The sequence below is a fragment of the Camelus ferus genome, chromosome 18 (genome assembly GCF_009834535.1).
Source record: "Camelus ferus isolate YT-003-E chromosome 18, BCGSAC_Cfer_1.0, whole genome shotgun sequence".
Classification (NCBI taxonomy): Eukaryota; Metazoa; Chordata; class Mammalia; order Artiodactyla; family Camelidae; genus Camelus; species Camelus ferus.
Window position 1 is genome coordinate 36,322,059 of NC_045713.1, and position 27,506 is coordinate 36,349,564.

A 27,506-nucleotide genomic window follows, 5' to 3' on the forward strand; every position below is an offset into this window, starting at 1 on the left:
GAGCACTGGACCGGGAGTCTGACAAACTGCAGTCTGGCCCAGGCCCAGCTCTGCTGGTGCCACCCAGCCTCCACCTCTTCATCTAAAAAGAACAGCAACCCTGCGAGGCATGACGCCAGGGATGTGCAGATGCTGTGGTGTCCCCAGATCTGCTGGGCTGTCAGTATCCCTGGCAGGTCTCGAGGGTTAAAAACAGGGAAAGTCAGGTATGCTCAGGGACTGATGAGCAAACACAGGAGGAAGAGAAACACTCTCCCTCCCTTCACTTAAGATGTCTTCGGTGGCTCCTTGGTTAGAGGTCCATGTCAGGCTGGGGGACTTGAGCATGACTAGTTGATTGTATTGGGTGATGCAGAATTTCTTCTTGTTTCCTAAACTGTTCACTTTTCTCTATCTAGAAGTTTTATCTGTATTTAAAAAAAATCTTCATTTTTTATTTCAAGTAATTTCTTCAAACTTTCAGATGCAAAGTTTGATTAAAATCCTCAAAGGGCTTATGAGTGGCTCATGGAGTCACCAAAAACACTTCGGATGCACTGATCTCTGCAGGTCCCCTCCTCAGACAGCTCACATCTCACACCTGCTACTGTCGCACGGGAAGGCAATTGAAAGCCATAGTTCATCTCACTCATATTTACAAAGTTAGCACTTGGTGTAATTATACTTGCCGCTTTATACATTTGAACAGGACAATAAAGATTATACAGTGTGAGGTCAATGTACAAAATGTTTCCTTGAACAACGGACTATCCTGGATTTTACAGATTAAATTCTTCAAAACAAGATAAAGCAAACCCCGAAACAACAATTTTAAGTAGCACTGAGGCAGCTCAGCCTGATGTGAATTACTCTGCATTAACTGCCTGACATCCCACTCTAATCCTCCCAGAGAAGGGGATCCACATTTTCAATTACACATAGAAGAGTGATAATAAGTCTGCGTTCTGGCCTCACACTGAGTCCTCTGAGAGGTTTAACTCTGATACCTTCTAGCAACTCTTCAATGAAGACAATTGCTGACGGGTTTTGGTTTTTCCTCTGTGTTTTTTTACATGCGGCTACCTATGCCTATGACAAGACTTTCTCCTGTTTTTCCGAACCTGACTTAGAGGACAGGCCTGGCTTGGGCTCACTCCTGGGGCTCCGACTCACTGCAGGAGCCTTTTGTCAGTCACTGAGGTTAGGGCAAGTGGGACTGCGACCCACTCCATGTCCTCTGAGGACCCGGGGTCCTTGCCAAACATCGTGGACTGGGCCTCCCGAGTCCCTGTGAGGAAGGCGGCTGGGTGGGAGGGGCTGCTGCTGTGGCCGAGCTCTGGGATGCGGCCCCTGCTGCCACAGGCAGGGGGAGAGGGGGCCTGGCTGTAGCCTCTAACAGACAAAGCAGCAGAAAACAGGAAGTCCGCCCCCCTCCCCCCGCCTCCTCTCCCCCACTTCAGCATCAGAGCTCCGAGGGCAGGGAGGCTGGAAGAGTCCCTCAGAGCCTGGGTAGCGTCAGTCACAACACCTGCGTTTCCAGCCGTCGAACCTCCTTGACCACGAGATCAATGTTAATAATTGGGTTAAAGTACAGGGCCCAGTAAAATAGACAGTTGCAAATGAACTGAGGAATGAGGGGCCAGAACATGGCCACAAAAAGCCCCTGTGTTGATACTTTCCAAAAATGGCTCCACATCCTCTGAGGCACAGTCCTGAAAAAGGAAGAGAAGTGTTTGAGAGGCAGAATCGTGATGGCGTTTCTAATGACAACGCCCGAGTGCTCAGACCCTGGGCCTTTTCCCAGCGCGGAGCCTGGCTGCCTGTGCTGCAAAGACCTTGCTTTCTGTCTCCAGTGTCCAAGACATACCTGACCCCTCCACCTTCAACTCCCAGGATGCAGCCTCGAAAATGCATCCTCAGGGCACGGCCGCCTGGTACCCACACCTGCCCCACACAGGTGAGGCCTTCCCAGTTCAGCCCGCAACTCCACCCACTTGATCTCTGGCTGTAGGCCTTCAGAGTACAGACTGCCTTCTTTACCAAAAGATTGGCGGTGTCCAGCAGAGAACCAGGGGCAGAGTAGGGGCTCAATTAACTGCACGAATAAGTGAATTCAGAGAATTGAAATAGACGAGGGAGGGTCTTGTCAAGTCCTTGGAACTATGTATAAGGTTGCTCTTCATTGATGAGGCCAAGAGCCCTCTGAGTCCTGGGCAATTTTAGGCAGAAAGGATGCTGGTGTGGTGACTCGTGACTTCTGCCTGCCCAGCAGCTACCCTGTCTTCCGGAAGCACCTTCTGAGTTTTCCTTTGGGATGCCTCCCCTGGCAATTCATGTGGCCTGGGTGGGGCTGAGGCCTGGCTGGGGGGTGAGTGCATGCAGGCGTCCGACCCTGCAGACCCCTGCACTGTGGGATGGGTGTGAGCAAAGGCGTGTGAGCCGAGACCTCCTCAAGCGCACCAGGGAGCGAAGCGCTCTCTTTCCTCCAGGGCTGCCTGGCTGCTCAGATCTACACCCAGAGCCGCTAAGGACCCCCGCACAAAGAGAGCTGTTGAGGCTGAACAGCACAGGGAAGAGCAGAGCTGGGGGAGGGAGAGTCAGCCCTGATGACAGAACTCGGGTCTCCGGGTCCAACCATGCAGGAAGCTTTCACTGGGCATGTCCCTTTGTAGGAAAGCCAATTTAGGTTGGTTTCTGTCACTTGCAACCAAAAGTCCTGACTCAATGACTGTCTAGTCCAACTCTCTCATTTTATGCATAAATCCAGAGATATTATTACTGTCCCAGTTGGTGGCAGAGCAGGATTAGAACACATGCCGACAGAATTCCTCGTCAGATCTCTTTATGCTCTGCCATACCACGGCTTTCCATGAAGCACCTTCTTCTCACTTGTTTATTCCTTAATTATTAAACTCCTTCACACACACTCCTGCCCCCAGGAACTATCTGGGGCATCATGTGGGGAAAAGGCACATGGAGACGCACTTTAACAACGAGCACCATCGCAGCCCCCCCACCCTCAAACCCCCATCATCTCCCATTCGCTGCTTAAGCAATGTTTCTAAACCAGAGCCCCGAGGGTCCTCTCACGTTTGAATAACACTTCAAAGAGGACTTCTCCTCCACTTGGTGTTTCTTTCCCAGTCTCTGCTGCTCCTACCATCTCCAACATAAACACACACTTACTTCAGTTCACTTCTTGACCAGATCCTCCAAAAGGAGAATAATTCCAGAACTGAGAGTAGCATGGCATTGACGATGAGAAACCGTGACGTCCAGTAATGGACCTCCAGCCAGTCCCAAGCAAACTCGGCCATCAGCTGGTATGGCAGGAAGGAGTACTTGACCAGGAATTCTCTCCACTGTTTCCACGTGGGCTCTCTAAGATCCTTCAAAAAATAACACACAAGTAAATACAAACAAAGAAAAGTGGACACAAAAAATCATGAGGATTGACGTTCACACAAAATTCTGTGGTCATCCCAGTGCGTTTTACGTTTATTAACACACACACATCCATCCAACAATCTAAAACGAGATTTCTATCCACCGACTTGCCTTGCAATGATTAATCTTACACGGGATAACTGTTACCAAAAAGGCTGAACTGAGAAGCTTGTTATTTAACTGCAGAAGCTCGGAAGTAAAAAAATCAAAGCATGAGTTATTAATAATGAGATTGAAATGCATCATAATTGACCGGTTTTAAAATTTCTTCATCACTGCAAGTGTAGCTCAACTTCCCAAATTTAACAGCTCATCTGTGGTAGAATGAGAACAGGTCAGAAAGAACCAATGTAAAGGAATTACCCTCAAATGACCAAATAGACAGGACCATCCCGAGTCAATGGGCTCCACCGAGCATTCTGGAGGAATCCATGGGTCAGACTAAAGAAACCAGAGCTGCGGCGGTAACTATCCCTGCCAAGGGCCCTGTGGTCAGCTGATGTGACAACTCCCATCAGTGAGTTGAATGATGGCTTACCGTTCTGAGGCCAACAGGATGGATACTAACCCTGCCTTGTGGTAGGACAAATAATCATCCTTTGGGGATCCTGTTAAGAGACACATTATCAACCTAGAGGGCCCATAAATGCAACCTTTGGGCAATTGGGACCCATGGTATCTTCTTTCATAACAGAAGCAATGCTGGTTTTTGTTTTTTTTTTTCTTCCTAAATATTTCAAGTCTAGAGAGTAATCCATGTTGCTATGCAATGCAGGGAACAAAACTGACTTCTGGGAGTGGGGAAGTTCCTGCTCTCTTTCCTTCTGTAGGGGCTCTCCTTGCAAAATTCAAATGAAGGCTCATGCTGTTTGCTTTTCCCAGACAGGTTACAGCCATGTTGCCAAATCCATCCCACGCTGAAGAATGGTAGCGTAAGGCCAGTCAAGGCCCCCTGCAGACATACCAGAAGCTTGGTGAGGATGTCTTCCCCGGAGCCATCTTCTTGCAGAGGGCAGATGGTGTGGATGAAGGGCAGGAAGGTGTCTGTATAGTCAAACAGGTAGAGGTACAGCAGACCGAGTCTCGGGGAGCTCTTGAGGGCGTACAGCAGGAACAGGGATCTGCCTGGGTTCACGGCCTGCAGAGGATGAGGAGGGCGCAGGGACTCATTACAACCACAGTGGTCTGCTCCCTACCCACACTCCTTCCGTGGTCTCATACCCTCTGCCATGTGACTTGTACTAACAATGAAAAGAATGAATGTAGAGGAAGAAGAGGCCAAGTGAGCCATCTGTTGGCTACATTATATACAGATTCAGTCTCTCTCTGCGGCTGCAGAGGGGAGACGGGACGAGAAACAAGCCCCTAGGCCCTGCTGGTAGAACCCAACCTTTTGGGAAAGAAATTAGTGGGCACCACTTCATAAAAATAATCTGAAATACAGAAGGTCTCATGCACAAAATATTAAGTGTTGCCTTGTGTGTAACAGAGAAAGAGTGAAATCTGTGACCTCAGTACTGAAGGTGCAGGAGATATTTAGCCCAGAATTCATACAGCCATTGAGGAATGCACAGGAGGAGCTTTGGATAATGCTTATGTTACAACATTAGGAGAAAAAAGATTCAAAGATGCATAGCCATCTGATCTCAATAGTGTCTGTGCTATGAAAGCAGGGCTTGCCTGGTTCAGGACTGAGATCCCTTTTCTAAATGAGCACCTGGGTCACAACCGATCTCAATAAATATTTGTAGGGGGGAGGGTATAGCTCAAGTGGTAGAGCGCATGCTTAGCATGCACAAGGTCCTGGGTTCAATCCCCAATACAGTCTCTAAAAATACAGAAATAAATAAACCTAATTACCGCCCCCTCCCTCCCAAAAAACTAAATAAATAAATCACGCTTCAAAAAAATCTTAAAAAAAGAAGAGAGAGAGATCAACTTTAAAAATAAATAAATAAATAAATAAATAAATAAATAAATAAATAAATAAATAGTTGTGGAATGACTACATAATAGAAGGGCTATTTCAAGTATGCACAGAAAATTGTCTAGAAGAAAACAGCAAAATGCAATGTTAACATGATTGAATCTCAGGTGGGATGAGGGTCAGTTTATTTTCATTTTCCTCACTCCTGCAAATTTTGCTACAATGAAGGTGTATTTGTATTTTTCCTGATTGTAAAAGTAACTTTAAAATGATTTAATTTACTTGATGCTATGAAGCATCAAATAAAATGGGCAAAAGATGGGAATGGACACTTCACCAAGGAAGAGATAAGGTTGCAAATAAGCACATGAAAAGATGCTCAATATTATTAGTCCTTAGAGAAATGCAAATTAAACCAGTGAGATACCACTGTACACTTATTAGAATGGGGAGGGGCAGGAAGGAGGGCTTATACAGGGGATGGGAAGAGGCTTTGGGAGCATTGGATACGTTCACTATCTTGATTGTGGTGATAGTTTCACAGGTGTTTACTTCGCTGAAACTTATCACACTGCACACTCTAAATATGTGTATACCAATTATAGCTCCATAAAACTGTTAAAACATACTCAACTTATTTGATGCTATTAGTGGCTTACTGTTACAATTTTTGAAGTGTAATAAAGAATGGTTACATTTAAGAAGAGAGTCTTTGTCTTTAGAGTTTCATCCTAAAGTATTTAGGGGTGAAATAATATGATGTGTGGATATGTTTTCATATAATCCCAGGACTGGGGATGTGGGGAGTCGATGGAGGGGTACAGATGAAATAAGAGTGGCCACGAGTCCATGCTCGTTGAAGCTGGTATGAATACTCCCTTCCCTCTATCTTCACTCTGTTTTCTGTTTTATGTATTAAAGACCAATGAGGTCATGTTAAAAAGACTCACTAGCAAAAACACTGTACCTCAATTCAAAAGTGAAATTTAAAAAAATGGGCTCAGAAAATAATTTGAGGAGACGCCTACTTAAAAAAAGAATGGGACAATTTGAACATCAATTAGAACAACTACCAAAACGTATTCAAACACATCCAGAGTGTTAAAATCCTCAGTTAATAATGATTCTAAGGAAAGAAATTGGTCACCTCTGGAGGACAACTGGGAAGCAAGTCATTACTCTGAAACTGTTAAACAAAAGGAAAGAATCAAGCATTTAATCTGCCTTTCTGGTATAAACTGCACTTAGGATAATCAAAATAGCTGTTGAGAGAAATTTTTTTTTCTAAAATGTATTTCAGCTAACAAATGAAGAAGAAAGGAGAGAGTTACAACATCACCATTTGGCAACACCTAATGAACTAATGGGTCTAAACAGTCAGTGGTCACACTGGCTGATACCATCAGGAAAGAGAGAGGACGTTAGGAGCCTCTTGATGGAAGAAAATACCACCCCATTGTTCAAAGCAGTACATTATTTATAATAGCCAAGATAGGGAAACAACCCAAGTATCAGATGAATGGGTAAAGACAACGTGGTTTATATATGGACACAATGAAACACTACTCAGCCATAAAAAGAATGAAGTTTTGCTATTTGCGACAACATGGATGGAGCTGGAGGTGCTTAGTGAAATAAGTCAGAGAAAGACAAATATGTGTATTATCACTTATATGTGGAATCTGAAAAATAAAACAAATAAGTGACCATGACAAAACAAAGAGACTCACAACTACAGAGAACAAACGAGTGGTGACCAGCGGAGAGAGGGATGGGAGGAGGGGCGATGCAGGGGTAGGAGATGAAGAGATATAAACCATTACGTATAAAATAAATAAGCTATAAGGATATATTGCACAGCACAGGGAATAAAGCCAGTATTTTTTAATAACTTAAGCAGGGTATAGTCTACAAAAATTTTGAAGCACTATGTTACATACCTGAAACTAATATTGTAAATCAACTCTACCCCAATTAAAAAAAAAAATGACAACCAAACGTGGACTTTGGATCCTGGGTAGAACAAATTAACTGAAAAAACAAAAATGTGGGATATTTGACTACTAACAAATTATTTGATAGTATCAGATAATTATTAATTCTGGGGGGTAGTACATTGTGGTATTTTAGTTTTGTTTTTTAAAAAGCCTTTATTTTTAGAGATTCCATGAAATGTTTACTTATGAAATATATGATATCTCAGATTGTCAAAAAAACCAGGAGAAGTAGGAGTAGGTATTAATGAAATACATCCATGAGCTGCTGTCTGGGTTGAGCTGGGTTGATGGCAGTTTTGTACTATTATCCTGATTTTGTGTGTATTTGAAATTTCAACAGTAAAAGTTTACAAAAATCTAACTTCAAAAAAAAATCTTCGTATTCCAACTTATCAGATGAGACATAAAAATAGGGAAGTAGTTCTTCATTCTGAAGCAGTATTTCCCAACCTTTTTTTTTTCCATTATTACCCTTTAAGGAGCCTTTTAAAGACATTTTTTCAAAAACTCCCGCCCCATGAAAGGTTAACACCACAGGCGTGCTGTGTATGTGGTCTTTGAGGGGGGCCACAAGTCATTATAATACTTAGAACTTTCCACCCCTCTCCAAAGGCCTTGGGGCCAAAGCTGCTCTTGTGAGTGTGCTCGCTCTAAAGGAACACAAGACCCAGAAATAAAGGGTGACGGCGTCCAGCCACATCTCGGTTAGTAAGAGAGAAAGGGAGATGACCGGGTTACGTATTTGTAGGTCTGGTGTCAGCTGGACCAAAATATCCCAGCCCTTGGCTACTTTCTATCGGGAGGACAAATGATCCTCCCCGTGAGGTGATTATGATGACAGTCCTACAGCAGGAACTGTCTCCTTCAAGTCTTATGAGAACAGGGGCACTCAGGAGTTGCTGTATGGGGGACACAAGGGTTGGAGGTGTCATCATATAGCCTTCCGGCCAAACATCAGATGGCCACCTCGGGGATGGGCTGGTAGCACAGACCTGAAGCTGCAGACTGATAGTAATACTCTGCTTGCTTTTTACACCAGGACCAGAATCATACCCCATTCGCTCTGGTTAACATTAAGTTTAGTTCCACAGATTCTAAATAGAGGGTCGTTGCTGGATACATGACCCAGAAATGTTCTGCCAGATATTAAAAGTCACAATAGGACTAATATCAACGACAAAAAAGTCCAGTTTGACTACATTAACGAAACTAATAATTTATGATAAAAGAGAATCCTTTTAAAAGGGATCCTTTTAAATGAACAATAACATAACACAGAAAACAACAAATCTTCTACCTGAGGAACCCTATCCCCATTCTTCAAAAATTTTGAAACTAGTGCTTTTCTAGTTTTCAAGTAACACATGCACACAATAAACAGAATTTTTCTCAAATGGGGCCCAGAAATGTATTAAATGGCAAATACAATTCACCCTCCCATCCAAGTCTCAATCCCTAGATGAAAACTCTGTTAACAGTCTGTGTACCCTTCCAGAAATGTTCTATGACACATCCAAATGTTAGATTTTTCTAACGTGTTTGTCTTTGTTTTCAGTTAACAATACAACCAGGGTGTCTTTCCTTGTTAGCACACCCAGGGCCACCACCTCCTTTTGTCATGGTTACGTGTGTGGGTGTGCCCTATTTGTTTAATCTGCTCCTAAAGTGGGCACTTACGTTGTTTCCCATGTGCTATTGCCAATGTCATTGGTTTTTAAAGAAATTTTATTTATTTAATTTTTTTTGGGGGGGGGGTCACTAGGTCTATTTATTTATTTGTTATTAATTGGGTTTTTTTTTTTTCAAATGAAGGTACTGGGGATTGAACCCATAACCTCATACATGCTAGACATGTGCTCTACCACTTGAACTATACCCTCCCCCCGCCAATGACATTGTGATAAACATCTTGTGTAATGACTTTTTGCAACTCAAACATTCAGTTCTCACTGTGACTCTATAGGGTTACTGGTTGAGGAGGAAACGGGCACCAGAGGCCCGGGTGTTTGGTGTTCCCACAGTCCGTGTGCCCTCGGAGGAGCCTGGAGTCAGGCGCCCGAGCCGTGCTCCTGACACGGCACGGTGCTGCCTGTGCTCTGAACACAGAGAAGTGAAACTGTAGATCAAAGAGTAGGTGCCGTTTAACTTTTTTTTTTAAATGACCTCCAACCATTTACTTTTTTTTTTCCCTAATTTTTATTTTGTTTTGTTTTGGGGGGAGGGGGAGGCCATTAGATTTATTTATTTATTTATTTTTACTGGAAGTACTGGGGATTGAACTCAGGGCCTCGTGCATGCTAAGCATGCACTCTACCTCTGAGCTACACCCTCCCTGAACCCGTTTAACTTTTAATAGTTATTAACAAACTGCTCTCCAAAGAGACTGCATCAACTTAGGAACTGCAAACCCGAGCACCTCTTTCCTCGTACTATTAAATGTTCTCACCATTGATGATGTCACAGGTGAAAACGATGCCAGCTGGTTGTTGGAGTTTGCACTTTAATTATCAGTGAGCACTTACTTCCCCCCATAAACTTATTGGTTATTTGTACTTCTTTTTTTCCACAAAATTTTTTAGGGTATAGGTCTGTGTAGTCCAGATATCCTACAACTTAGAAAAAAAAGAACACTCGTTTTACAGTGCAGTATTCACTAAATCCTCTCTGTAAGGAGAACCAGTTGGTATCGTCACACTGAGGGACAATTTATCAACATCTAGTAAGGGTGAAGATGTGCATTCCTTGTGAGCTAGTAATCCCATTCCTCAGAGTCTAGCATAAAGAAAGTCTTACAGATGAGCTTATGAACTTTCCAAGAATGTCCACAGCAGCCCTGTTTCTCATAAATGGAAACAACCTCAGTGCCCATCAACAGGAGACTGCGTAAACTGTCATACACGCATGCAGTGGAGTGAATACGGCACAGGAGAGAACATGGGTGAACGGGAGCCAGGGGTAAAAGCTGCTTGCAGGAGGATCAGCTCAGTTGGTGCCTCTTATGTTACAGTTAGAAACCTAGAACAGTGTTCCTAGCACTGGATACACACTCGTAACACAGGTGGGAAAACCCTCCCAGGGAGGATACCCAGCCGGGCAGAGGGAGGGTGGGGAGGCGGGGGGCCTCGAGTGTGTCTGTGATGCGTTCCTGAGCAGGGGACAGGCAGAGAAGTGCTGCCTGGTTCTCTATACTTTTTTTCCAATTGAAAGAGTAAAGGGTTCACCTTATATTCCCAGAGGTTTTGGGGGGGCTTCACACCCAGTGCTTTGACTCGCTCCAGTTCCATGAGGATAGCTCGCCGGTGGCTGCTGTTCTCTATGGTATAAGGTGCCCTGGAAAATTCTTCCTCGGTCAAAGTTAAAAGCAGCCTGTGGGAAGGGGGGTGGGGGAGGAGACAGGAGGAGATTTCTTTGGAGATTATATCCTGGAAGCAAACTTTCCACAGTCAGAGCTCCATCTTACCAACACAAATAAACACTTCAGGCTTGAGGTCAGGTAAGACACCTAATATATGAAATAATTTTAACAGCAAACAACTGAATGCTTACTATTTGCCAGCAACCATCTGCAAATACTCTGATATATCATCACTGATTCTCTTAACCAATCCTTTCTATTTTTAAAGTGTACGTATAGGAAAAAAAAAAAGGACAGAAATCCAATAAAACATGACCTTAAGAGTAGTTGTTTTGAGGTAACGAGTAGTTGTTTTGAGGTAACGATCAAATAAAAATAACTGTAGATCCCTTATCTGTTCTCTTCCACCAGAAAACGCGAACCCCCCTCCGCAGCGATTCCTGAGCGCTGGCAGTGGGGAGACCAGCAGGTGTGCACGAGCACTGCTGGAGGAGTGGAAACGGATGGCCTTTTGTGGGCCATCTGGTGATATTTACTAAAGCTGAAAAGGTCTGTTCCCTCTCACTCAGTAATTGCAGTTTTAGGACTCTACCCTCTGGAAGAAAGGCAGTTATGAAAAGACACATTATATGAACTTAGGTAGAAAATGTTTTAAACCACAATTCTGGAGGTTGGGGGAGGTGGCGCTAATTCTTACAAAAAAAAAAAGACAAAGTGTGAGCCTTTTGCTTTCTCAATGGAGAGTCAAGTGTTGAAACTCAGATTAGGGGGAAAAATGGCCGGGGGTGAGGGTTGGGGTGGGGACAGGCGGGGCAGCCAGGCAGCCAGGCCTTGAGTGGACTGAACATCTGACTCCAAAGGGTTAGAGAACCTGCTCTCAGCACTGCCTGCTGGTCTAAGTGACATTCCTCCGTGGTCCCTCCAAGGAAGGCAGACACCCCAGTAAAGACAGACCGAGCTCTGGAAAGGGCAGGGGGATCTGCTGATGGGCAGAAGCAGGCTGCCCCACAGCCCATCAGTGGGGTCCTCAAACTAATGGATTCCTCAGGGCATCTGCACAATGTAGTTTGGAACTGTCTGGAGCAGAAAAAAAGGAAACACCACAAATGTGTGTTGGTAGTAGAGATTGATTCAATAGACTCTAGCATATGCACATACACACATACATACATATACATATAAACACAGGTCTGCTTAGTACAATTGTATTTCCAGTTTAAAAAAGTAAGTAACACATTTCTATGTGTATAAACATTGAAAAGAATCTGAAAAAGTGTCCAGCAAGCTGATAACAGTGGTTTTCTCTGAAGAGCAGGATTATGAAGGTATTTCATTGCTAATATCCTACAGTTCTACATTATTATTTTTAGATAAATAAATAATGTTACTTTTTATAATCAGGAAGAAACAAACCGTTAAAATGTCAATGACATAAAATGGTACAGCTGCTTTAGAAAACAGTTCAGGGGCTCCCCAAAAGGTAAACACAGTTATGTAATGACCCAGCAATTCCACTCCAAGAGAGCATTACTGAGTATTGAAGATGTGTCCACACAAGAACCTGTATACAAATGATCAGAGCAGCATTGTTCATAATAGTCTCCAAGTGGAATCACTCCAAATGTCCATCATCTGAAGAATGGATGAATGAAGGATGGAAATACTCTGAACAGGCAAATCCACAGAGACAGAAAGCAGAAAGGTGGTTGCCGGGGGCTGAGAAAATGAGGACTGACTGTCTTTAGCAAGAGCTTTCTTTTTGGGGGTGATGAGAATGTTCTACAACCAGACTGTGGTGATGGCTGCACATATCTGTGAATATATTAAAAACTGTAAGTGGGTGAATTTTATGGTATGTGGGCTGTATCTCAATAAAAGTGTTTAAAAAAATGTCAGTGATGTAGCGAAGATTTTGCTCCTCACCTTCCATTGACTCTTTCAGATAAAAACCTGTCTCTGTAGAGAGAGGCCCAAGGGCCCAGCTGCTCCAGCCAGAGGACAACTTCTTCTGCTGTCCATTTGGTCACAGGCTTGTGGACCAGGAGGTCATGCTCAGATTCCCTGCTGCTCCAGTGATACACGAGCAGGACCACCTACGGAAGAGAGACAGGGACCTTATTCCACAGAAAGATTTGAGATGCCAGTTTCTAAATACGTGAGTGTGAGGCTGGGAAGGGAAGAGGCTGAGCTTGAAGGGAATGATGCCAAGTTTGCGTACACGGAAGCCAGAAGCCAGGTGCTGGGCAACACCACAGCCACAGAGATCCAGGGAGCACAATCTCCAGGGGGCTCACCTCTCTGCTGATTCTTGGGATGTCAAGGAACAGAGACAGGACTGGGACTCACTACAGGGCATCCGGGAACACTGCACCCTTGACCCCATCAATCTGGACAACATAACTGACACATATGCCTTTTCTATTGGAAAATTTGTAAAGTTGAGATTTTTGTGGCATAGATGGAACTTAAGAAACTAGTCTACACTGGAAGTAGTAAAGTGCTGTGCTCAAGACATGCTCTCCAGTTCCAGTCCTAACACCTTTCTGCACCATTTTTCTCCTCTCTACAAAAATACTAATGGTGCCTATAGCATAGGTTGTGAGGAGAATGAAATGGGACAAGGGGTAACATTTATGGGGCTCTGAATATTACGTTGTATATACTTGCATAAGCAACACCCCCAGGCTTCACTGGATGCAGTGAATTACCACACGTGGTCACATCATTAATCATTTAGGTATATTTCAACAGAACTGACTTCAGTGGAAACCGTGGGAGGAAGAGAGACAGAGACAAACTTACCGCCACACCAGTTAAAGCTGTGAGCACTCCGGAAAAGAATCCCCCTCCTCTCTGCTGATGCGCTCGGCCTGCGTTGGGAGCTATTGGAATCTGATCATTCCCATACTTCTGAAAGGCGGCAAGACTCTGGACTATGTCATTATTCTGCTGAATGTCTTCAAATCGCATTTTAATGGCATCAGGAAATAATTTTTCAATGGCATCCCTAAGAAGAACAGAAAAAAAAAATCACAAGACAGTTGTTTGACTAAACACACAATGTTTAGAGGCAAAAATAAAACTAATATCAACATTTAACAATACACAAGCATTCTAGAAGAATGGACAAGAGGATTGGTTATGGCCCTGCTGGTAACAGCAACAAATGAGAAACACTGATGTGTCCACTGTTAAAGAAACAGCTGAATAAAACACAAGAACCTGTATGGCATATTCATACAATGGAACATTACATAATTTTAAAAATGAATTTACTGGATATTTACTATGTATCAAGACGAATCAATGTAAGTCAAGTATACTGTTGAATGAAATAGTAAACTGTAGAAACACAGTCCACCACTGACATGAGAAAATACCTGCATTTCCTATTGGCACATAAATGTATTTTTAAAAATCTGAAAAATCACAACTAAGTCACAAATGAAGTTACTCTGAGAAAAAGGAAGGAGGAATTGTAAGATGGGGGAGGAGGAGTCAAAGGAGTCTTTATCAGCAATGTTCTTGTTTTTTAAAAAGAATGTAAATGACTGTATACATGTACTGCTTATGTTATTAAAAATTAATTCATAAAAAAAGAGGGAAGTTCAGTAGTAAGAGTTAGATCAACCATCAGGTCATACTATAGGGCTCTTCATTTTCAACTCTACACCATCAGAGAAACCTTTTTCAGGTTAAGATTAACCAGCAGGTAAACCAAGGCTGACAGGTCACAGCAAAGTGTTTGTAAACACATCTCCTGTGAAGAAGAGAACGCTGCGTTAATGTCTTCATGGAACTTTCTGGTACTCTGTTTCTGTCAAGAAGACAACAGAAGAGAGAAGGATTTTAGCCTCAGAGATCTCACAGGAACACGATGAACAGGAACAGAATGAAGCAGACGAGAACCTGCTACCTGAAGGTCTCGCCGTTTGCTGCGTGATGCCACGCATGAGAAACTATTAATGTGACAAATGCAACGGAGTTTAGTCAAAGATTATAAAAATCAGCAAACTGGTTATTCAGAAAATTTTACAGTTAGATCATTTTCTCTATTAGACTTTGGATGTTTTCAGTGAATATAAATCAGAAAGAAGTATTATATGACAAAGGGTTACAGACAATGGTCTGATAACAAGTTTCTTCTTTTCCTTCATTTCTAATAAATAATAAATAAATCACGGTCACCTGTGAGGAAGGGAGTCTGGACTTCAGGTCCCTGAGCGCCCTGACTCACATTCCAGGAGGTGAGAAACCCCACCAAGCAGGTGGGCTCCATGTCTCCGGCCTTTTCCACCATGAGTGCTCCCATCAAGAGGAACCACACTGTGCAAGCTCTATGTGCTACGGATATGGACAGAGCATTACCTGAGGAGAATATTGACTTTGGGGAAACCTTCCCATTTCTCTCTGCACTCTGGACACTCTGTTTTCTTCGAAGAGACCCACCATAGGGCTAGGCAGTGCCGGCAGAAGCTGTGCCCACAGTTCAAGGTGGTGGGGTTCACCAGGATGTCATAACAGCAGTGGCAAGAAAACTCATTAACAGAAATCTGAGGGCTGGTGCTCTTGGGAGGGTCATCTTCCTCAGGGCTCATCAGTGTTCAGATCATTTTGCGGAGACTCCTCCATTTCCTAGCAAATTCTGGGACACAGACATAGAAAATTTCAGACTCGGGAAATTGCTGCAAAGCATCATTAAATCTAGAAAAAAGAGACAACAGAAATAGGACAAATAATTTAGTAGGTGTTTAAGATGACAGTTATTCTGTTAAAGCTCTGCTTTTTAAATGTGATAAACTTGGTTTCTAAAAATTTACATTCCATAACCACAGAAACCACTAAATTTCTTTCTGACCTATTGTCATAGTTTCAAAAAATTAGGTACAGCAAGATAGTGTTATACTTTCAAAAACAGGTAAAAGCAAAATAGTGCAAAGTTCAATGGACTTGGAGGGGGGAGACTAACTTCCTTCGAAAATAGAATTTTTCCGGCCTCTGTTTTCTCACTGAAATTTCTAAAGTCCTTTCAATGTACGTAATTTTAAATAAGCCAGCTCCTTGGCACTGAAATGTCTGGAGTTAGCAATAACAGATGTACTTTGTGTAAACACCAGATTCTAGTCAAAAAATCTGCCTTCCCATTAGGTAATTATTTCTTTTAACATCTGACTTCAGAGGTTCCCACAGGAACAGTACCTGGAAGAGTGAAGCCTGGTTCTCTGAGGTGCCCTGTGCCAGGTCCACTCCCCTAGGGCCTAATGAGCCCCTGTTCCCCCACCAGTCAACCCAAACATGCATATTATGCCCTCTGGATGTTGCCAGTTTGATGCCACAGAAACATGCTAACGTACTAATATACAAATAGCAAAGGACCATTCTCTTCTCATTTTCATCTGGGTCTTAAGGGATTTTTTTTTTTTTTTTTTTTTTAACTGAGAAGCAGTATGATGGGGCCCTGGGGTCAGAATCTCAGCTCTCCAACTTGCCGTCTCTGGGGCTGTGCCTAAGTTACTTGGGCTCTCTGAGCTCTGTTTCCTCAACTGTGAAATGGTGCTTACGGTACACGAACCTTCAAAGCTTCTTGTGAGGGTGAGAGTGGCTAGGGTGGTATATGGTGTAAACAGGCTAAAGAAATGATTATTCACACTGTTACTGGGATCATCATGGTGTGGGCACAGGCGGGTAAGTTTCTCAACCTCGCTCTTGCTACATGAAAGAAAGTAACTTGCTCTCCATCACCCACGCTGGTCACGCAGAGAAGGGCTCCCCTTCTCTGCTTTGCAGGCATGGCGGTTAAAGACACAGGTCCCAGGGCTGGGCTGCCTGGGTTCTCACCCTAGCTCTGCCATTTACCAGCTGTGGGGGCAGGATTTCTTCTAGTCTCAACTTTCTCATATGTAAACGGGTGGTAATAGTATTTACCCTCTTTGGGAGGTTTTGAGAATTAAGAGAATACAAGTAAACTCTAGTACAGAGCCTGGCATGTGGTAAGTTGACTATAAATGATAGCAATTTATCTGATTTTCAAATGTAATGATAGGACAATTTTATCACTTTTAGGCACAAAATTTTATATAGAGCACGACAACACTTTAAGCAAGCAAATATATAAACAAAGACGAGAAGAAAATACAACGAAGTACTAGTAGCTGGTTTGCTGGGACGGGAGGGGGATTTTCTTGGTTTTGGTCTTCTGTATTTACCAAGCTGTTCTTAATGAAAACGTTGTAATAACTGCAAAAATATATAGAAAATTATAAAAAATCAATCATATTTGCATGTTTAGGAAACATTTACAAATTTTCTGTTTTCCTTTGGGCAGCCTCTTCAAATTGCTAAGGAAGTGGGAGCTCTCATAGGTATGTTTTTAGAAAAAGGAATCATCATTTTGATAAAGCAGTTCCTTTATTCAGCCAGTACTGATTAAACAACTACCATGTGCACAGTATTATCCTAGGAAATAACTGTGTCGTTACTATTCATTCAGCATCTCCGATGAACTGGGCCCTGGCAGGCACCTGAAGTACACTCATGAGCACATCTGGGTTCAGTGTCAGAAAAAGACACTGAGGCTTCCAGCGAGGGCTGCACAAGCAGTCAGAGGAGATGGGCCTGAGCTGGGCGCTGCTCTCGGTGTTTCTCAGGGAGCAGTGAGCGATGCACCTGAGACACAGGTCTGATACAGGGTCTTGTGTGCCTTGTTAATGAGAGGTGGGCAGACGGGAGCCCATAAAGGTTTCGGAGGTAACGAGATTGGCAAAGCTGTGTCTGAGGATGATGACTCTTATCAGGAAGGAGGGCTGGGCTGGGACTAGGCAGAAGTGAGGTGTTATCACTTCCGGGACTAAGGTGGAGAGACGAAAAAGCAAAGAAAGACATCAATCTACCCAAGAGATGTTACAGAAGTAATTGATGGGCTTGGTGACTAGAGAAAAGAATGACCAAAGATATTATCTGGGTTCCAGAACTAGGGAAGAAGAATGGTATTTGATAGAAACCGGGTCACTGTAAACAAATAGGGCCAATCTTGAAAAGAAGGTAAGGTGAATTTCAGAGAAGTTGAGTTTGAGGTGATGACAAGGCTTCCAAGTAGAACTGTCTAGTGAGCAGGTGGAGATACAAAACTGTAGTTCAGAGTTAAGGATAAGGCCAATTGGATTTCAGAGTCATTTGAAATGACAACATATATTGCAATTAATTTCTCACAAATTAACCTTTTAAAACCAGAATGCACCAGTAATTTTTAGTTTACCAGATCTGCAAGTTTATTTCTCATGAGAGAAAACAGATTACATGCAGCCATCAAAAGTGTATTTTATAAGTCATGTTTTGAAAAGCTGAGGTGGCCACTAACTCTGCCTTTTGTCTTTAATAAATGGGAAACTGCATGGACTTTGACTACTTCTTAGGAATTTTGCTCATTTAATTTTACCCCAAATTCAAAAATTGGAAGCTAACAGTGGAACAATGCACAGCTTAACACTGAGTTTAGCTGATCTTTTCTGCTATTTCTGTCTGTAAGTATTTGGGTTCTTTCCAATAAAGAAAGCAGTACTTTTAGGGGAGAAAAGTGCCTCTTAAGTGATAAAATCTAGCTCAGATATTAAACTTCCAAGCTGGGGCATTCTGACTTGGATAAACACACCCTCCTGCGCTGGCAGTGATGAAAGGCCTCTTGGAGAAGGCCCATGTTCCCGAGGATGTTTATAGTTGTTCTCTACAAACCCCACACACGCTCCAGCAGGCTGGAGCTGTGAGAAGGTTTGCTGGCTGAGTTCCTTCAAGAGTAAGCACGTGTGCGAACATGCCTGTAGCCTACTGCTCTCCCGTCCTTGTCGCCAAGCCTCAGAGAAGACTGGGGGACGTGGTTCGGGTTGGGGCGAGGAGGATCATTCCGTTCCCACTCCCAGTGCCCCGTTTACGCTGAATCATCGCGTGACATCACCAGTGTTGACTACGTACTTCCAAACCAATAGCAGAATGCCTGAGTTGGAAAAGTCTGCAGAAGTGCCAACAGAAACAAGTTTAAAATGATGGCTTGAACACCACAATTGAAGAGTATGGCCAAACCTCTGGACTGAGCCACTCTGAAGAGCTGTGGTTTTGGCAATAAAAGTCGGGTCTTCAGCTAATGTCTGGAGAGGCGATTCGGGGGGTCTGGGCATACCCTGAAACTATGGGCCAAGCTTGTGTTTGTGCACAGAAGCATTTTCCTGAAGGAAATCTCTAGTTTTTACTAGGCTCTCAAAAGGCACCAAGCCCCAAATCAGGTTAAGAACCACCATTTACCCAGTGGGATAAGGGCTTTCTCCGTGTCTCACCCTGCTGCTTCCTAGAGTGGTTGTGATGAACCCAGGCGAGCCTTTCCAGCCAGGCAGCATGACTGTCCTGAGCGCCCCTCCTCTGTGACCTGGTGCAGTCTCCACAGTGGCAGCCGCCACTCCACGTGGTGACATCTGACCCTCAGATGGGCTTGCTTTCACTTGATGCTTCTTTCCCCCTCCTTCATTCTTTCCTCGTCCTCCTTCTCTGTCAATTTGGTGCTAGCGTTTTACAAAATCTGATTTCACAAAAAAATCCAGATTCCTGGCTTCTTCTGAAAAATCAGAAGATCTGGCCGCACCAGGCTCTTGTCAAGAGTGACAAGAATCAGCTCAAGCTGAGTGTCTGACAAGCTGCCCCCTTTGGAGAGGGTGAAGCGGGTCGTTTGTGGCAGTTCTCATGCACCCGGTTTCCTCACTTCCGTGGACATCAGTGTTTTCATGACCTAGTCCATAATGTGATGCCTTCAGAACCTACTGATGAATGCATGATGGCTCTAGGTTGGCCGGCCTTAGGACTAGGAAGCTTTTGGAATTCTATCATCTTAGTCTTTCTATCTCTTGATTTGCCATCAGGTTATTTATTGCTGAGAAAGTGATTGCTTATCACATATTTTTCTAAATTACTTATTTCTATCCTACTTTAGACTCAGAGGCGAGACACACCTGCTCAGTAGATTCTCTGTGTGAAACGCTCTGGATGAACTTGAGGGTGAGGACCAAGTCTAAAAATTCTAAGTCGGCTTTATTCTCATCATATTCTCAGAGATCTAGCTCAACATGAGTGAGAGTTTGTGGGTTCTTCTATAAAGCAAGTATTTTGATGAGGCCTTCCTTTAGAACAATTATTTGGGGTGGGGTGGGGTATAGCTCAGTGGTAATGTGTGTTTCGTATGCACGAGGTCCTGGGTCCAAGCCCCAGTACTTCCGTTAAAAAAATAAATAATTAAATAAAAATAAGAAAAGAAAAAACAGACATTAAAAAAAAAAAAACAATTTTTTGGAGGTATTACTGCCTTGCTGGTTCTGAGAGACAATGTACTACATCTCAGTTTTAAAATCAGAAGACAAGTTCTGATTCCCAGCTCCACTGGCAGCCAGGAGAGCATTCTCTCCAAGGCTCACATTAGTGCATGTAAGCAATGGGGTCACTGCTGCTGCTGTCACAGGACTGTCCTGAGCATTAAGAGGACAACTAAGCCCTGGCACGTGGGAAGTGCTCAGTAAATACGGCCCCTTCTTCCACATGATGTTCCAGGTGGGTGACCTTTCCCAACCCACACAAGTGAAGAATCCCCAAGGTGTTTGTTCTCATGCACATGCCATATAATCAATAAGTTATCTGAACATCTCATCAATCTAACTTTTTAAAAAATTCACTGTACAGTTGATTTACAATGTTGTATTCAACAATGGAACTTTTGAAACACCTGGAGAATTATTACTTCCCGTGGAGCACACCATCTACTAAAATGTCAATGTCAAAAAATGGCACAAAATCTTAGAAAGCATTGATACGTGAAATCTGACATGAATATACACATATGAACAAACTGTGTAGCTGATCTTTTCTAAAACGTTCATGGATTAGGTCTGCTGATGGGGAACAACTGATAGGAAAAAGTTATCAGAGTCTCCGATGACTTGGGCAATGACAAGATACCTGTCATCAGGACCTTATCTATGTTCTCCCAAAGAAATGCCTAACTGACTTGGTGTAGTTATCTAAAAATCCATGAAACAAAAAGAAGGGCTGAGACACATACAGTGTCCCATTAATTCTCTGTAACTAAAACAGAATGAACTTTGGCTAGTCTGTCCTTGGAAGGAAAACTGTTTGTCTGACTCAGTGAAGTACTTATCTATGGATTTATCCAGGGGGCTACTATCCAGAAGGTGGCAGGGGCACTGTGGTTACCTGTTTCCTTCTTTATCACTCAACTACTTACAGAAATCAATAATAACACTAATTCTTATTGAGTTTATCAAAGAAGAATGCACTACTTCTGAGTTTAAGAATCTTTATACCATAGCTTATAAAAATCTCATTTTGGGATGACTGTTGACTCTTTAGAAAGTATAATTATCAGGCTGCTTGGTTCATTGTATATAATTATGGTTCTACCTCTTCACTCAAGAAAATACTGCCTGTGACTATAATACATACCTAACGTTTTAGGAATAATCCTTTGAAGGGCTCATTTATTGGGATTCCAGCCTGAAATATATGATATCAATCATTTCTCAGCAGAGATGTTCGCTGCAAGAATAAAGAGATTTTGTCTTTACGTGGGCCTCCAGTTAGGCTATTTCTTCTCATTACACATTACCTGACAACAGAGAATGACAATTGCTAATATTTACTGAGCCCTTATAATGTGAGAGGCACAAAAATCCTATGGGATAATTATTACTGTCCTCTCCATTTTATAGATGAGAAAATGGAGACCTAATTAGTATAGGATGGAGCCAGGTTTTAAATCACCGTCTGACGTAAAGCCTGTCCTCGCCAACACTACATTTGCCTAGGCCACATCGTGGAGCTGCTACTGCGAAGCTGAGAAATCCAAACTGGAAAACCAACCCGATTTTGACAACACTGCATTTTGGAACATGAACTCCAGCTCGTGGCCGTTCGGGTAGCATGCTGTTCCTCAGATGAGATAGACAAGCAGAAATCTTCACAACAGAAATAGAGGTGATGGTGGATGGGTGAAACCCTATTTCTGGCACCCTAAGTCCACCGCTGGGGACAGCAGCGTAAACACTAGCAGGCCACTACAGATGTTATTAAATAAACATCTTTAGAGTGGTGATTATGAGATAAAACGAAATGTGTCCAAATGTAAGCAAGGCAAGGGTCAGAAAAGGCAATAAAAAGAATGTTCTGTGTACTTCTTACAGGTGGTGGAAACTGGCCTTCATTAATATAAGAGAAGTGCTTCCAGGCTTTTACCGTAGAAAACTTGGTGTGTTTCCAACTCCAAGTAGATTTTCTTTCCAGGTAGCGTCAAAAATCACTAGGGCAAAGGCAGCTAGCTAGTTCACTGGTGCCGACCTGCTGCCTGAACCCTGAGGCCCTGCAATTTGCTGCCTGTGGGTGGTGTTGGGTAAGAGCACACCAAGCAGGGTGTCTTGGCTCTCTCCTTTTCTCTTTCTGTTCTGCGGTGTATATTCTGTATTAAATGCTGTAGATATCCAGTAACTCACAGAGTGAGCAAAAACTACTGGTGGTTACCATCAACCCATACCTAAGCTACCAGTTTTTAAACTATGCCGCTCTGATTCGCACATTATAAACTAATGGATCCTTTTCAGGTTTTGCAACACAACTGTTTTAGGAGTCTTTGTCTCTCCACTCAACTCCAGAGCTCCTTAAGGCCAGGAACCAAGCCAGAGAATTCTATCATCCGACCTGAGAGTAGCTGGCACACAGCTGGGCTCTGGATATTTGTAGCTGAAAATCAAATCCACAAATACTTGACTTCCTATCACAGGAATTTCTTAGAACCCCCATCATAATCATCTGGGAAGTTTTGGTGAACTCAAACAAGGGTGTTTGGGAGAGAGGCCCAGGAATGTACATTTTAAACGAGCCCCTCAGGATATTCTTATGTACTACATGGGAGTTTGGGAACTAGAGAGCTGTTACATACAAATAAACACTCATACACCTAAATATACGTTTCTGACAAAGTATGGGAAGATATGAACAAAATCAAGCTTAAATAACACTTCTAATCTCATTTCCTCCTCTCCCCAAGGCCCGGAATCATTCCCCTGGAGCAAAATTCTGATCAAGCTCTTCCTCTGCTCAAAACCTTCCTGTGAGAATATAAAGCCGGAGGTCAGAAGCTTGTCATTTAAGAATCTTCATGGCCCAGCTGCAATCAACATAACTTTTTAACTAAGAGCACAAACTCTGGGGCCCGAATGACTGAGTTCAAATTCCAACTCCTCCAATTATTAATTATGTGATCTCAGGCAAGTCACTTAATATCTCTGTGCCTCAGTTTCCTTATCTGTAAAATGGGGATATGGTTGATAGGGTTGACCTGATAGGATTGTTGATAGGATTAAATGAATTAATGTATGCACAGTGCTCAGTGCCTGGCACACAGTAAGTGCAAAACATGTGTTAGCTATTACTATTTTCCTGATTACCCTTACCACTCACTCACACACTGTACTCTAGTCTCACCTATTAATTCCTGTGCCTTGGGCATTTTCCCATATCACACTGTTCCTTCCATCTGTAACACAGCTCCAACCACCTGAGTCAAAAGTGTCCAACAGACAAGTCCCAAGCCAACTGTCACTTTAAAGTCTTTAATAACTAACTCCCCTCATACTCCCAAATTAATCCTTCCTGCCTCTGTGTATTAGTGTAAGTTTTATTTCTGCATGTTTTCTCATCTCCCAGACTATAATTTCCCTGAAGAGGCTGGTATAGTTGCAACAGTATGGTCATAAGGGTAGGACAGACTTGGGTTTATTTCCCCTGAGTCTCCTATTTCCCATTTATAAATTCAGGATAATAACATCTTCTATGAAGGAGGCTTCAATGACAAACTATCTACAGATACTCAAAAAGAGTCTGCTGTATGACTGATTGGTATTACTAATAGAATTATTAATAGAGATATTTAGTGAGTGCCAACTATGTAGATAGTACCAGTGCCAAATACTAGAGCTTAAAAGAAGACACTGCCCTGGAGAAGCACAATTTTCCATAAAGTATAAGGAGATAGGCAGGGAAACGCAAAACACACTGGTGCTTATATCCCCAGGCTGGCTTGTTTACAAATCATCTGTGAGAAGAACAAATGAAACAACCCAACCCACAATTGCACTCTGCGCCAGCTCTTGGGTGTGCCTGGGGAAGATAGCAAAATTCCTTCCTATTGGCCTTTTAAAACGTGACATTAGGACCACCTCCAAAGGACCAACCAATGGGCTTCGGTGGGGAGGACCCAAAGGGGACAGTTGAGGAGGGCTTGACAGTACCTGGGCTCTTTCTCTTCTCCACCAAAGTTGGGGGGCAGCCGTCTCCTGCCCCGCCAGTTAGACATAGCCTGACTCTCATTTGTCTGTTTTAATTTTTTCTTAAAAGAAAACTCCCTTTCGTACAAGTTCAGATTTCTGGGCGGAGAGCTCAGAATCCCAAGAGCTGGGAGTCTGACTCAGGTCTCACTTTCTCCTTTCGGCGTGTCTGTTACCCTGCTTTAAAACCGGTGTAATCGTTCGGCCTTGGGGTGGGAACGTGCCTCACCAATTAGACTTGAAGCCTAGCCAAAAGTCTATCAAGAACCTGATCATTTCTGCCGGCACTGTTACAGGCTGCGGCAGGCGCTTCCGGGGTGTGGGCGCCCTGTAGTTTCCTCCACCTTGGACGTGGGCGTGGAGGGCGTGGACGCGACGGTCCCTCACTCTCACCCTGGGGAGATCCTGGAGCTGGGCTCTGCCTCTGACCCCCGAGGGGACACAGGCGAGGCCCCGGGACCCGCAGTGCCGAGATAGAGCTCTTGGGAAGAGATGGAAGAGTTGGCCAAGCAGGGATCTGTGTCCCGAGGCCAGGACTGCGCCTTGCTCAGGACCCCGGCCTGGGAGAGGAAAGCCCTGCGCACGTCCTCGGACCCGGTCCCCCACGCCCACCCTCCACACCCCGCACCTAAATCCAGTCCAGGCCGCCCCCTCGCCATCCCCTGCCACCTTGCTTACCAACGCGCTCATCCCGGGACCGACCCGGCCGTCGCCCCCTGCCCAGACCCCCACGGAAGCAGAGGAGGAGGTAGCGGCTTCGCTTCCGGAAGTAAACTAGGGCTGGCTGCAGGGAAGGGGGTCCCCAGCCCGCGACCAAAGAGGAGAGGCCTCACTCCTTTCCCAACCCCCACAACCGTGTGCCCTCCCAGCTGCCTGGAGCGGCCACTCCCGGGCCGAAGAGGTCGGCGCATGCGTACCACCGCCAATCCCGCCCCTTCCTTTCGGGTGGACAGACCTTGAGCCAGGGCGATAACCCCCAGAAGGTGAGGATGTCGTGCGTATCTGCTTCTCCAGGGCGGCTTTTTCTGTATCTGGAGGAAACAGCTTTACCCAGAAATGAAAATAATATTACAAGACTCTATTGTACTCCCCACAATTTTTTTTTGCCTTAACATTTTATACAGAAAATCAGAGGACGGTAGCTAAAGTTCCATTTGCAGTATTAAGTAGACTCGGAATTAAAATGACTTTATTATCAACCACGGTTTTTCTGTCAGTCTCTTGATACATTAAGAAGTATGCTGATTATCTGCTTTAAATCTGGCCTGGAGATTGTTAAATTGATTATCTGGGATGACTTTTTTCCCCCATCAATCAAATTGTCGAAGGGTGAAAAGGTTGGTAATATTCTGTGCTAGTGCCAGGAATGTATGAACTCCTCTGGATGATAGTCTGGCAATAGGTATCAGCATATATATTTTTTGACTATGGTAAGAGGTACATAATGTGGAATTTACCATTTTAACCATTTTTAAGTGTGCAGTTCAGTGGCAATAAGTATATCCACATTGTTGTGCAATTATCCCCACCATATACAGGACTTTAGCATCTTCCCAAACTGAAATTCTGTACCCATTCAACAATTCCAGTAGTTCCTTCCCCAGCTTCTGGTAACCACCATTCCATTTTCTGTCTATGAATTTGACTATTCTAGGTACCACATATAAGTGGAATCATACAAAGTTTGCCCTGCTGTAACTGGCTTATTTCACTTAACATAATGTCCTTCAGGTTCATCTACCCTGTAGCATGTGTTAGAATTTCCCTCCTTTTAAAGGCAAAATAATATTTCATTGTATATATACATGATATTTTGTTTATCCATTCATCTGTGAATAGGTACTTGAGTTGTTTCCACCTTTTGGCTATTGTGAATTTTGCTGCTATGAACATGGGTGTACAAACCTGTTCAAACGTCTACTTTCAGTTATTTTGACTGTACGCCCAGAAGTAGAATTGCTCCATCCTATGGTAATTCTATTTTTAATGTTTTTAAGAAGGACCACACTGTTTTCTATAGTGGCTGCACCATTTTACGTTCCCACCAGGAGTTCATAAAGTTTCAATTTCTCATCTAATAGGTGTGAAATGGTATCTCATTGTGGCTTTGATTTGCATTAGTGATGTTGAGCATCTTTTCAGGAGCTTGTTGGCCATTTGCATATATTCTTTGGAGAAATGTTTAAGTCCTTTGTCCATTTTAAAATTGGATTGTTTTTGTGCCAGAGTTGTAGGAGTTCTTTATGTATTTGTATTATGGATTTTAACCCTTTATCAAAAGTATGATTTGCAAATATTTTCTCTCATTCTGTGGGTTGCTTTTTCACCTTGATGATAGTGTCCTTTGATGCATAAAAGTTTTTAATTTTGGTGTAGATCAGTTCATCTATTTTTTCTTTTGTTGCCTTTGTTTTTGGTATCATAGCCAAAAAATCGTTGCCAAATCCAATGTTATGAAGCTTTGGCTCTATGTTTTCTTCTAAAAGTCTTATAGTTTTGGCTCTTATATTTAGGTGTTTGACTTACTTTGAGTTACTTTTTATATGATGTTAGGTAAGAGTCTAACTTCATTCTTTTGCATGTGGAGGTCCAGTTTTCTCAACGCCATTTGTTGAAAAGACTATCCATTCCTTATTGAATTATCTTGGCATCCTTGTTGCAAGTCATTTGACCATATCTCCAAGGGTTTATTTGGGGGCTCTCTACTGTTTCATTAGTCTCTATATTTTTCTGCATCCAGTACCACACTGTTTTTGATTATTGTAGCTTTGTAGTAAGTTTTGGTATTTATTGAATTTACTTAAAATTTAAATTTAAGTGGCCATATGTGGCTAGTGCTTTCCCTTTAGGACTTTTAAACTTGAAAGCAGAAGGCAGAGAGATATTTCAAGCTTGAGGTTTGACTACTTGTCTTATTGGTTTTTCACCTTCCCATTCCATCTGAACTCTTGAATTTGTAATCACTTTCTGCTGCTCACACTAGGAATAGTGGGCATAAGTAATTATATGTAAATTTACTTTGAATGAAGAGAGGAAAATGCACTAGTGGCACCTAGCAGGGGGAAAACATGGCCAGACTCATACTTGTTCTTTAGGGTACTTAATATTTTCTTTTGGGGGGAAGTGGTTATCTTCTTTTCAAAAAGCACAAGTGGTTTCTATTCAGTATTTCTCTCAAACCTAAGGTGTGAATGGGGGAAAGGTGACAGCAAGTCAGAACTCTAATAATATTCTATATTTATCTATACAGTGCTTTACAGTTCACATACGTTGTCACCACTGATCCTCAACCATATTCAGTGTATGAGGAAATTGAGATTTAGGTAGGTTGAGTAGTTCCAGACCTAATGAGTGGCAGAGCTGCCTTTGAGAGCAGGTCTTCTAACCAGCTTCATAGTAAGCTTTTGTGAAAGACGAGGCTGAATTTATTCGCT

At 43.1% G+C, this 27,506-nt stretch overlaps 2 protein-coding genes across 5 annotated transcripts in view; one reads left to right on the forward strand and one right to left on the reverse strand.

Moving 5' to 3' along the window:
• Positions 1 to 618: 618 nt before the first annotated feature.
• BFAR (bifunctional apoptosis regulator) lies at positions 619 to 15,352 on the reverse strand. Its single transcript, XM_032461000.1, is given in 8 exon segments — positions 619 to 1,691; positions 3,166 to 3,368; positions 4,391 to 4,564; positions 10,572 to 10,716; positions 12,629 to 12,798; positions 13,508 to 13,712; positions 15,074 to 15,297; positions 15,299 to 15,352. Coding segments are annotated over 8 exon segments (1,353 nt in total). The 5' UTR covers positions 15,338 to 15,352; the 3' UTR covers positions 619 to 1,498.
• Positions 15,353 to 24,751: 9,399 nt separating this feature from the next.
• PARN (poly(A)-specific ribonuclease) overlaps positions 24,752 to 27,506 on the forward strand; it is a 148,640-nt gene continuing 145,885 nt past the window's right edge. For all 4 annotated transcript variants that reach the window (XM_014554529.2, XM_032460999.1, XM_032460996.1 and 1 more), the window contains exon 1: positions 24,752 to 25,055. The gene's annotated coding sequence lies outside the window, so the exon portion shown is untranslated. The remainder of the gene's footprint in view (positions 25,056 to 27,506) is intronic.